This window comes from Pinus tabuliformis, chromosome 6 (genome assembly GCF_031772625.1).
Source record: "Pinus tabuliformis cultivar Carrire ecotype Pingquan chromosome 6, CPIR1, whole genome shotgun sequence".
Lineage (NCBI taxonomy): Eukaryota > Viridiplantae > Streptophyta > Pinopsida > Pinales > Pinaceae > Pinus > Pinus tabuliformis.
The window spans coordinates 480,733,346-480,746,434 of record NC_142292.1 but is presented as its reverse complement, the minus strand read 5'-3'; the positions used below and the strand labels follow the sequence as shown (position 1 = coordinate 480,746,434).

The following is a 13,089-nucleotide window of genomic DNA, read 5'->3' as shown; positions in this document are numbered from 1 at the left end:
CACACATCCTGCTCTCCAATTCAGACTTGGTGATAACCACTACGCAAATCCAATTTAGTGAAATAGATAGCATTATTCAACTGATCTAATAAATCATCTATGCAGGGAAGAGGGTAATGATTTTTCACCATGATTTTGTTTAGTGCTCGGTAATCCACGCATATCCTCCATGTGCCATATTTCTTCGACACTAAGACAATCGGTGAGCCGCATGGAGAAGTGCTCGGTTTGATGACCCCTTGGTTCAGTAGTTCCTGCACCTGCTTTTTGATCTCCTCCATCTCAATGGTCGACATCCTGTACATGCCAATATTTGGTAAAGGAGCATCATGCTACAAATGGATCTCATGTTGGATTTCCCTCTTCGGAGGTAATCCCCTTGGTTCCTGAAACAACTCATCATAGTTAGAAATTAATTCACATAATTCCTTTTTATGCACATGATCACAACCCTGGAAAGCATCAAATAATTTTGCATCTTTCCCCCTTACAACCATAAGCATGCAACCCTTACTGGAATTCACCAACCTCTTCATTTGTCCTGCACTTACAAGGCTGGCATTTATTTTAGTTTGATGAGCGCTTACAATATATTCTATCCCATCTTTTGTGATTTGGTATTTGTTTTCATGACAAAAGAAGATTTCCTTTCTATCATATAAATATGGACTCCCTAACACCATGCCGCAGATATCCAATGGTATCACATCAAGTTTTACCTCATCCACTAACTTAGAAGCGATCACAAATTTAATCTTTCACTACTTAGTTACATTCAATTTTTTTTAATCATGTATCCATCCAAGTGGGTAAGGTTTTGGATGTGGTTTGGTTTCTAAGCCTAGCTTCTTTACCAAGGACTCTGAAATTAAGTTTGCTTGGGATCTGGTATCAAATAGAGTTTCCACTTTTGTATGATTTATGATAACTCTAATATGAAATAGCTCAATTCTCTTTCATTCATTAGGAAGAGACTCATCTATTGAACTAGTTCCTTCATGTGATTCAGAATTAACATGAGGTGTAAGAATACCTTTTGTTCATGTTGCTGTGACCAATGCTTCATCTTCGGAATCGGATCCAAGGTATTGCTGCATAGTTGCCACTGTCTTCTACTTGCCTTTTCCTCCATACTTATTTGGTCTCTTTTCCGGGTACAATTTCCAACAATAATCATCATCATGACCTTCCTTTTTGCAGTGAGTGCAATAAGGCCTTTCTCCTTCATCTTTCTTGGTTGATGTTGTCCTCTTCTCCTTTCCTTTTCCTTTCACTTTGGGTTTGCCATTTGGAGGTTTGAAAGGTGGTTTCTTGAAATGATCATCTCTTTCATTTTTTCCCCTGTTCTCAAGATGGATGGCCTTTACAGTGGCCAAGTCAATAGTAGTTGGTTCAAACAATAATAATGAATTTCTAAGATAACTATGTAATGATCCAATATACTTAGTTACTACTTCAGGTAAGTCAAGTGCAATGCCCAAATTAAGTGCTTGTTTTCTAAATTCCTCTGTAAATCTTTGAACATCCTAACCTCTGCCTAACCTTAAGTATTTCCAATCCATTAAGGCTTTTTTCATATAACCCAAGGGTAAAATTGTTCTTTTAATGCAGAAATGAAACTAGGCCATGAGGAAAGAAGATTACCCACACTCTTACTACTTCGCAATTTTCTCTCCCACCAGACGAGAGCGATGCTACTTAGACAAAGAGAGGCCAGCTGAATCTTTGCCTCGTCCTCTTCGATTTGTTGAATCCTACAGTAGATTTCAATCTGCCTAATCCAATTATTAAGCTTTTCTGCATTACTTTCACCATTAAACATGGGAAGATCAAATTTGACATCTAATTTAAAGAAAGGTTTCTTAGATGCATCCCTTGAATTTCTATGATGATGGTGATGAGAGGAAGAAGAACTTTCACTCGTGGAAGGAGAAGGAGGGGGTTCTTCTTCACCATTTCCATGCACTGAACCTTGTTCTTCTACCTTTTTCCCTTCTACTTTCTCCAATCTTGAAAGCAACTGGCCGAAATTTTCTACCATTGCATAGAAGGTTTTGCGGAAATTGAGCTCCTCTTCATAATGAGCCTCTTCATGTTCCATGTTTCTCCTTCGATGTGCACGCCCCGCTTCGGTATTGAAAGACTTTAGTTTCCCTTCGCCTCTTCGGAGCCTGTTTCTTGTTAACGTATAAACATGCAATTCACATCTACAAAGACCTGCTTTGATACCACTCGATCCAAGTTCTTTTGCTTATAGATGTATTAAAGAATTACATGCATAAATTGTAGCTTAAACATAGAAATTTCATGTGCACATGAGAGAAGAGGAGAAACACATAAAGCATGAAAGAAGACAAGAAACTTGATAACGAAGTTCGTCCGACTTGGACTACGTCTCTGGGCTCTACTCAATCAATGGGGAGGCCTTCATTCATTAAGTGGCATGAGAAAGAAGAGTACAAGCATCAGTTACAAAAAGGAGTCTTATACCTCCATATTGAAAAATGGCTGAAAAATTCAGAACTCTGTTGGAGAAACGGACAACACCATTGCATTCTTGGTGTCAAGAAATGTTGAAACCATATAAAATTTGTCAAAATCTGACAAAGTGAAAATATGGCGCCGTGGAGAAATTGCTCAGATCATGGTTCCATCCCTCTCTCTGCACTGCTCATGGTTCTGCCACCTACAATATAGCCTACCTCAAACTACGTGCACACTCCTCCTCCTTGGGTTCCCTGATGAACTGAGTTTAAATATCATGAAGTGGGCAAAGTTTACAAACACACCATTGGCGAATTGGTTGTGGATCCGTTTGTTGTGGAGGAGGTCGGGCGATCAAACCTCGCCCCCTCCCTTTTTTTACATAACGAAAATATTAAATTGGAAGGGAGGTCGGGCTGGGTGCGCCTTGGGCACCTCGCCCACCTCACCTATCCCTTTCTTGTTGGCCCATACGCATTAAAGTGGTAGTGTTGTTTAGGTTGGGTCTGTACCCCAAGGGCCGACCACCCTTTTTTTATAATTTTTGTTATTAAAAACAATATGGCCGATTTTAAAAACCTGGATTTTTTACCAAAGGAGACATTTTAATGAGGCGACAATTTCGCTCGGAGTTGGCCGGATTCTGTCCACTGGAAAAAATCAAAATTGTGTCTCCATTAATCCTGCCCAGTCAACAAAAGTCAACCAAAACTTTGACTGCCTCTATCTTCTTAACCCGAACTCCGATTGGAGTGTTGTTCACATAGTTGGAATTAGGGCGACAGACACTTCGATCTGATGTCAAGTTAATCGTCTTTCCGCCACTTTGAATTTTGATCATTTTCCATGGCACTGGTGTCTGAAGATCCACCTAGATCAGCGAAGGAAGGACACATTGTATGCTGCACATATAGTGCTAATACCTCTTAAGTTTGTATGAACCCTGAGTTGATAATTAAAGTTGGTATCCTTGGGAGTTGCAACATTCTTGTTGCAATACCGAGGCTCATCAGATTCCCCGGTCACAATCTCTCTCCTTGAAACCTTCTAACCAAATCTCCCCTCAAAGAAGATTGGAGATGACTAATTGACAAGGATATGTACTTTCAAGATGACATATTGTAACCCTTAGATGGGGTGAGACATGCATGTAGAATGGGGGGTGAGTTTCCACCACCCCACCTGGTGATCATGCAAAAGGAAATGACAACACACTCGCAACTGGAGTAATTTTTGGTATGTGTGGCCATTATGCCTACCCCTTAACTACAAGTGATGAAGCAACATCTAAAATTTTGCAGGCATCACAAGGTCTAGATTCGTGTAATCCCCATGGAGTTTCAATTTAATTGTGTCACGCTCAACAGAGGGATTGTGAGGATAGATCTATGGGAAGAATATAATTTGGTGGATGGAAATGGTTATATCCAACACACCAACTTTAGAATCTACCAACTTGTCACACGGAATAGTAGAAGTCTTAGAGAAAACACTAAGCTTGGGCACCTATAGGGGCAATTTTTATTCTCCTCACAATTTTTGGTGCGATATTTATTTCCAATTGTTTGGTGTGTGTTGTTATTTACTTCAATTTATTAGCCCTACTTTTAATGTTATTTTTTCTATATTAATTCCTATTTTGGTGGTGTTTCATTTCCCTCATTTGCATACTATTATTGCATGGGTTTTCTAGGTGGTTTCTCATAGACCTGCACAGAGGTTTTGAGATGACTACCAGAAGAAAGAGTCTTATAGCGCTCCCTCATCCTATGTGTACTTCGCTTTTAGTGTGTGCTTGGGTCCTTCCCTATCTGGGACTTCTTTCCTAATACCTAATGGGATTTTATGACTCTTTCTTCATACATGTGTGACCCTGCTAGTCTCCTCAAATTTGGGATGATCACGCAGGAAATTTGATATCTTAGTGGAACAAAGAAGCTTGGTGTGTGGCCGAGTTTGAGGTTGGTTTAGGTTTCTCTCTTCATAACTATTTAGTTCCACCTATTTCATCATTATAATGGTGTCGAGGCTTCGCATTACACAACTATTATATTGATGCTCGTGTGTCACGACTGTGCCTATGTAGATTTTTCCCCTAGGAAAATGCACATTGTTCTGAGGTAATTTTATCTATTGCTATAACTGAATTTGGTCTTCGGGCTCTTGTATGGTATGATTATTGCAATTTTAATAATTCAAAGGTTTTGTGGGTTAGAAAGGCTACCTGAGTTAATCTGCTTGGTGCTGCTTCAAGCCTCTCTCTAATAATTCGGTCTAAGGAATCGATTTCCTTGTCTATTTTTAATAAATTCTCAGTTTTAAATTTGTTTTCAAAAGAACTCTTCATGCAAGGAACAAATAGGTGGTATGGAAAAAATTGTTGGGACACAGTGTGACTACAATAACTTTTCAATTGGGTTACTATTCTTATTTTTGTCTTGGTTGATTCTTGAAATCTATTCAAGCTCTATGTACTTGGGTTATTGGACTAGTTTTCACTGAGTTGGTTCCATCCTTCCCGGGACCTCCAGGTTACATCTAATCACTAGGCAAGAAAGATCACCCTTGTATTTTGGCATTTAGCTTCCTCATGCCATGCGAGCAAGATCAGGTCCAAAGAGGAGTTGCCTCTTATCATGTCTAAGTTTACCATGGGCACACACATGCATCATAGGATTCAAGGCTTTTCTTCATGTTTTAGAGAAATTACCCCGACCCACGTCCACAATGAGTCGACTAGTATGGAGGAAGAAACGTCTTCTCATTTGTCCTCATTTTCAAGCACTAAACTCTTCGTTGAATGGGTTGATTGGATCCCAACACCAACCACACAAGAGGGAGGTACAATTAGTATATGAAGACAATTGATTTATATTGGAAAATGAAACTTTTTGTGGGCAATACTATCTTGGATCGACACGAATCGCATTGGGATATCCTCCACTCTCTCGAGCGCATGCTTAAGCATCTTAGCGATTTGGACAAATGAATGGAGTCAATTGGGAGACACCTTGACATACCCCCTTACAGCAAGGCATACTTTTGCAGACCTTACAACCCACATTTTGGTAATAGACTGTGACTCAAACCCTTAAGGTTAATTCCTCATGGTTTTCATGTATGAATGGATAGTTGTCTCTCTTTTGTAATTGGTGAACTTGTTTAATTTTGACAATTTCAATTTTCAATGGACTCTCAATTCTTAAATAAAGTTCAATTTTAACTCTGGTCAACCTCTCTCAAACCAACTTTATTTTTAAAACTCTATAATTTCCTTTTTACATTAAAAAAAAAAGAAAAGATAAATAAAAAATCAATATCAAAGAAACAAACCAATTTGTTTTCTAAAAAATTTCTAAAATTCCAATCATCATTGGTTTGACCGAACATAATTTTCTAGAATTTTCATCCTTCTTTGTCTGAAATTATATATAAAGATACCATAATAAAAATTCTGACGAGAATTTAAACAAAAAATTCCCATCATTGTTTGTTTGAACAAACGTTATAGGTAAGGATACCATAATTAAAAATGCTGACAAGAATATTTAAGAAATTTAAATAATAAACATTCTAGTTTTGACTAAGATAAAAAGATTTGTAAACAAATCATATTTATACATAAGTTAGAAATTTCAAATCTGATACTATGCAATAGATATTCCAGTGGAATAACTCAATCAATATATCAAGAATAAATGGCACCACCTGGCAGAATATGACATGAAATGTCGTCCAAATAGTACTTACTTTTAAAAAGTTCCATATTTTCACATCCAAAGCAACCAATGGCGTCGATTTGACTTAACAGATTTCAACTATGATGCTATCGCCGTATAGATACCACAATTTAGTTGGATGTGTGAGTATCACATTCTCAATTATTTTGCCTTCCACTGAATGTCATTTATTGCCTGCAAAATCGGTTCCCTCCAGAGCTGAAGATCTTGCTTTTCCACGTTTTAGGCAGACAGCAATCCCGTGACAAAGATGGCAGGGAGGGGATGCATGATAAGTGAGATAATATATTGAGACTTGTTTGAACATTTGCCCTAAGGTGCTTCTCAAACATTTTGGAACGTGGCTCCATATGCCACTATTATGTATTTTATGATGGTTTTATATTGTCTTAATATAATGCATTTTTGTTTTTTTCTCTGAAAAAAAACAGTGTGAGATAAGGGACATTCTTTTTTCATTTTGTGCTTTTTCTTTGTGCATAAAAATTAGGGAATTTTTCCTTGAAAATCAAGAGCGTTGTCTATTGAGTATTGAAATAATTGTATTGCTGGTGGAAATGTGTTCAGCAAAAATTTAAAATTTTGAAATTTAACAATTATAACCTAAATTTTCAAAAAAAATTGTCATAATTTTTTAAAATCTAACAAAAATTTTCAAAAAAAATTCTATAAAATTGTAGCCTAGTTAAACTATTGCTTTTATATAAAATTATAGTTACAGATTTTCAGAATGCAATTCTAAAATCTCAATAACCGAAATTATGGGGTTTTTAAATATATTGGAAATAGGAAGGAGAGCAATTAAATGATGGTTAACTTTACTGTTATTCATCAAAAATGGTCCAATATAATTAAATTATGGAGCTTTTAAATATGTTGAAAATATGAAGGAGAACAGTTAAATGACAACTTTATTGTTAGTAATAAAAATGGTTTAAAATATGTGAGAAATTGCAAGTCAGATAAAAATTATTGGAGTTGATGTTTACATTTTATAATTGAGATGTCGGTTTGAGATTGTTGAAAAAAAATTTCACTCTCTCTTAAGTTAAGAATAATCTTAAGAATAAGTTAGATTTGAGAAACTCAATATATTAGAGTAATCTCTAAATGTAAGTTAGATTTGAGAAACTCAATATATTAGAGTAATCTCTAAATGTAAAATGTGTGTGTTGAATGCATACACTTTGGTGAAATATATGAATGTTTTCAGCCATTTTTTAAAATGGTATTAGTCTATCTAGGCTAACTCCCTCATGGAAGGGACAAGGGCCTGGGAAGAATGTAAATATATGAATGTTTTCAGCCATTTTTTAAAATGGTATTAGTCTATCTAGGCTAACTCCCTCATGGAAGGGACAAGGGCCTGGGAAGAATGTAATTTGTTTGCAGGGACACTGTAATTTGTTGGCGTCTTATGCAGTAGTCTTTTAGTTTGTATATCCCTCATGGGAGGGCCAAGGGCATGGGGAGAATGTAATTTGAGGGCATGGGGAGAATGTAATTTGTTTGCAGGGAGACTGTAATTTGTTGGCGTCTTATGCGGTAGTCTTTTAGTTTACATATAGAAGTATGAGTTGTTTGTTAGTCAGAACTGTAGAGAAACGAGATAGTTTATTGCAGGCTTGTGAATACTATCGATATCGCGCTAACAGCAGGCAGATGCCATTGATGTGGGTATTTATATGCGGTGTTTGTTTTTTGTTTTTAAGTAGAGACTCAAGCATCTTGTGGATTGAAGGTCGTTTCGGTTGAAGATCTATAGAACTGTGTCAACCGGCGGACGAGAGTCCGTGTTTTGATTACCCATTGTACTCAGTGAGCTTGGAAACAACCAGCGTGGAAGCAGTTGAAATAAAGTCATTGACTATATTTGTGAGCCACAAGTTGTAGGAGCAGTTTTCAGGCAGCGATTTCTGAATATATTTGCAGTTCATGGGATTGGATTATGAGAGTTGAAATGGTTTTCGAGTCATGTATCTTGTCAAAATGCGGGATGGAGAATTGACGCTGAGATGCAGAGGCGTAGAGCTTGGCAATTGGCGAACCGAATATCACAAACCAAATGAAGATTCAGACTTGCAGCAATAGACACGCAGTGGCAAGGACTCACGGTTTCGTAGCAGTTGAGAGCTTGAGTACACAGGATTCGTAGCAACGAGATGTCGTGACAAGATTCAGAGAATGATCCAAGCGGTTACCTGCGCCAAGTGCTGATGTGCTGGCGATGTCGATTCTCTTTACTGGTCATATGTAGAGAATTGTGAACGCTATAGAATTTATCAGAATGGCAGGGATGCACTAAAAGAAAATTGGGCATACAGTGTGGAATCGCATAAGCCGTGTCAGTGATCGGAAAGAATCAGTTAATATAGCCATAGGTGAATATCTATTGAATTCAATGAAGAATTTGAATCTCTTAAATCTTGATTTAAGAACAGTTCAGTGAAAAAGTTCACTGTGAATGGTTGTCTAGATAGTATGAAAGTTGTAGATTTAGGGAAGGATCCCTCATTTGTTGAAGATGTGGGAGTGGTCTTCCAATGACTTTATGCAACGACTTGGGACGTTGTTCAGTAATTGACTTTCGAGAGGTCCTTGATTCGGGAGTTCAGGAGTCGAACTCCGGAATCCAACTTGCCTACTACACCATTAAGAGGGCGATGAGGCAACTTGAAGGAGCCTATACTGATAAGTTGTAAATCAGATGAAGAATCACTGTGTATTTTGTTGTTTGTGGATGATTTCAATAAATTTATGTAATGTAAGCATTAAGAGGAGATGTTGGAGTTAATGCTTACATCTTATATTTAAGATGTTGGTTTGAGATGGTTGAGAAATTCTCTCAACCTCTTCTTCTAAATTAGGAATAAGTTAGATCTGAGAAACTCTATATATTAGAGTAATCTCCAAATGTAAATAGCCTGTGTTGAGTGGGTACACCTTTATATGAAATATATGAGTGTTTTCAACCATTTTTTAACAAACACTACATGCTCATATTATTTATAACCGGAAGAGAAAGAAATATACTACTGCAGGCTTGTTGTTTTACGTTGGTATTGTGCCCATAGCATGGCAATTTATTATTCAAATTGTTAATTTAATGATTTAATGAGTATAAAAATTATTGCAATTTATGTATTGTATATCTTTCCCTTAGATGTGATAAAGATTTTGAAAGCATCATTCGGATATGGTTATTTTGTGGTAATATGAAATTCAAAATTTAAAAACATGTCCATGTTTAATTTTATACTTAACCCATATTAATTTTGTGACAAAACACTTAATTGATATTAAATGCAACATTAAATCAATTGATAATTAAGTTTACGGTGCAAAATCACATTAATAACTGAGTTTTCACAGTGTTACAGACATAGGATGGTAGCTTTGAGTTTATCTCTATTGCTGATTCTCCTAATATTAAGTAATCGTACTGACATGGTGAAGTAAAGAATTTGATTTATGGTCATCCAATTACTAAATAAGTAATCCTGCTGACATGGTGAAGTAAAAAATTTGATTTATGTTCGTCCAATTACTATGAGAAATCAATAATCTAGACAAAACTACCCAGATAATAATAAATACTTCAGGAAAAAATTAAAATATATTTCATTAGAAATTATCACATAATCCTACAAAACCCATATTGATCGTAAAAACCTGGCTCTGAAGTAAAGTAAAATGAAATAAATAAATATGTAACGAGCTTTAACTTAGGCTCAAGCCCTCTTATGAGAGATTTTGCACTTATAGAACTCCATAATATATAGCAGGAAGCAGAAAAGCTATGAACAATAAATATGAAAGAGTAGTTTTGGGGATGTGGTTTAATAATTGAGTGAGGAGATTTGGTCTTATACTGCACTTATAGAACTCCATAATATATGGCAGGAAGCAGAAAAGCTATGAACAATAAATATGAAAGAGTAGTTTTGGGGATGTGGTTTAATAATTGAGTGAGGAGATTTGGTCTTATAGGTCTTGTGGTTTAATCTAAATTGAATTATCTACGCTTGAGAGCTGCTCATCAAAGTGTAGATTTGTAATTGATAAAAGTGTAGATTTGTCGCTGCAAGAGAATTCATCATCTGAGATTAAACTTTTCTTGGTTTCGATCTCTTGGGATTCATTGGATTGGTCTTCAATCTCTGAATCTATTTCTTCAACTGTAGAGGTAAGAAAAGGAAGAAATGGAGGCCTTTCCACAAATTCCAGTGCATCCCATCTCAGCCCACGGAAGAACTCATGGTCTTTCACTTCTTCCACTCCTCGTAAAGATCCCAGCCTCTTGGAGGGTTCTTTCACCAGCAGCTTCTCGATCAAATCTTGCAGGGCCGTGTAAGGCCCCGCGAAGAGAGGATCTTTGCACATAATGTTGAAGAAGGTCTCTTTTCTGTTAGCCCCACAGAAGGGTGTGCGGCCATTGATCATCTCGTAGAGAAAAATCCCAAAGGCCCACCAATCCACCGGAAAAGAATGGCCAGTACACCACAGAATCTCTGGTGCTATGTACTCCCTGGTTCCTACTAATGAATGGGAACGTGAATGCCTGAATTCAGTTGGGGAACTGTTATCAGATTTCGAGTTATGGGAACTGAAATCGCCCTTGACTTTGCACCTGTCTGATCCCCAGTTGAAGTTAGACCTAGAATTAGAAAACTTGTCATATTTTGTAGGGCACCCAGCATCGTTGGCCGGGATTTGTCCTCTGGAAGAGAGCCGGAGGGAGAGATCAAAATCAGAGAGCATGATATGACCATTATCTTGCACTAATACATTCTCAGGCTTCAAATCTCTGTACACGATTCCCTGGTTATGCAAATACTCCAGTGCCAGAATTATTTCAGCAGCATAGAACCTGCACTATATCCATTAAAAAAAAAACTACTACTTATTAGGGTTTGGACTTCAATATCTAATATGCTTTTTTTAAGTATATTTTTCTTTTGTAAGAGGAAATAATCTTTAATCATTGTTTTTAAAAATTTTAATTTTTAAGGTGAGAGCCAGGGTTAATATGCTATTATGATAATATTTCTCATCATCATGTCACAATCAAGAAATCATAACAATCATTCTATACAACCACCCAAAAGAAATCATCCTCAATTATTCTTTCTTTAAGTCCTAAAGTGAGAGTGAAAGTCAAATGAAGGTGAATACGATCACAATATTCTTATGCAAGTAGCCATTATAACAATGCTTCTCTGAGTCAAATGAGTCTCAGGGAATTAGACTTGGTTGGGTAAAGAGATAACAACCATTCTAGGTTACTAACTAAAATAACAATTGAACAAAAATATTAATCGAAAAAGTCGCAGTGAATTAGACTTGAGAAAAAATAACAATCATTCCACACAACCACTCAAAATAACCTCAATTAAACAAAAGTATTCCTATTATGCTTGTGCTTGTGTATGAAATAACTTCACAAATTTAATACCTTGCTGCAGATTCAGAGAAGGTTTGATTGGGCTGACTGAGACGCAACACATTCATATCTCCCCCAGAGCAATACTTCATAGCCAGAAAAGTGTGATTATCCGATTCAAAATATGTGAAGAGAGAAGGAAGAAAAGGGTGATTCAACGTAGAGAGGATATCTTTCTCAACAGAAGCATATCTGATGGGTGCAGCACCTCCTTGGCGGCCAACGTCTTTGCTCATCACTTTCAGAGCGTAAAGCTTCTTGCTTCTGCGGTGCACAACCAGAAACACCTTACTCATGTGGCCACACCCTATTTTCTTAATTAAAGTGAAATCCTCCGATGGATCCTTCTCTACCGACTCGATCTCCATGTTTCTGATCCAGATTTTGAGATATTTTATCTCAAGAAACTGACATTAATGGAGGCTTGCTTATCGCAGCGTGCAGCGCTTTTTTAAAAAGAAACCATCGGAACAAACCAGTCTGTATGACTTGCCTCTGCAACTAAATGTATGCAGCTCTATGATGTTATAAGAATGGGGACACTGATTTATAGACACGAGGATACTATGGTATTTATGAGAATTATTACCAGTTTCAATTCAGCACAAATTTTATATCAACAAATTGTGATAGGTTTCCATCTGTACGGCTACTTTTCATGTGGCTCGTTTGCGCATGGTGCCAATTTTTTTATTTTATTTTTGCCAATAAGGAGTCGTACAGAAAGTATCCTGAGCATAGTATCCTGAGCCAGTACAGTTATAGACATTAACGGCGTGGGTCCAAGCTGAAGCGCGCCGAACATACAGAGTGGCAGGTTTTTTTGGCTTGAATGAGGGTCGGTGTCTCATCACTCTCAGATTCTGAGCAAGAAACACATCATTCGATTCAATTGAACAGTACTTAAAATACGTTTTTGCCTCTTTATTGGATACTTTTATCGGTTAATTATCATCCTACCAAGGTTTTTAGGTTAATTATGCTACAACGTTAATGATGTATTTTTTGGATTTGTCAATTAAGGTTGTATAATTTGAAATCTAAATTCAATGTTTATGATTTTTTTGCTAATTATTTTTAGTGTTAATTTTTGGAATTTTTTTCTGGTTTTCCAGGGTGCTGAATCTATATATACACTCAAAAACTAATTTAAAAAACACAAATCAAAATTTCACCACAAATTTAAACACCATAATTCCAAAAAGTCGCACTAAAGACAACTCCATTTTTTTGCACTGAATTTATATATCCATTCAATAATAGTTTTTTTTGGTAAGGCTACATCTTCATCATGCATCATGTATCATCCGAATGAGAGCTGGGAATTAAATAAATGACTTCACATCAATAAGTATCTTAACAAAGTTCTTGATCAGCTTTTATCCAAAACCTTTTAGACAAAATATTTTAAACAATTAAAAC

At 36.5% G+C, this 13,089-nt stretch overlaps 1 protein-coding gene across 1 annotated transcript; it reads right to left on the bottom strand.

The window, feature by feature from the left end:
* Window positions 1-9,908: 9,908 nt before the first annotated feature.
* LOC149259383 (serine/threonine-protein kinase OXI1-like) lies at window positions 9,909-12,221 on the bottom strand. The gene is made up of 2 exons (XM_089375706.1): window positions 11,680-12,221; window positions 9,909-11,094 (listed from the first exon to the last, which is right to left on the bottom strand). The coding sequence occupies exons 1-2, from the start codon at window positions 12,033-12,035 to the stop codon at window positions 10,230-10,232; spliced, it is 1,221 nt and encodes a 406-aa protein (XP_089231832.1). The 5' UTR covers window positions 12,036-12,221; the 3' UTR covers window positions 9,909-10,229.
* Window positions 12,222-13,089: the final 868 nt, after the last annotated feature.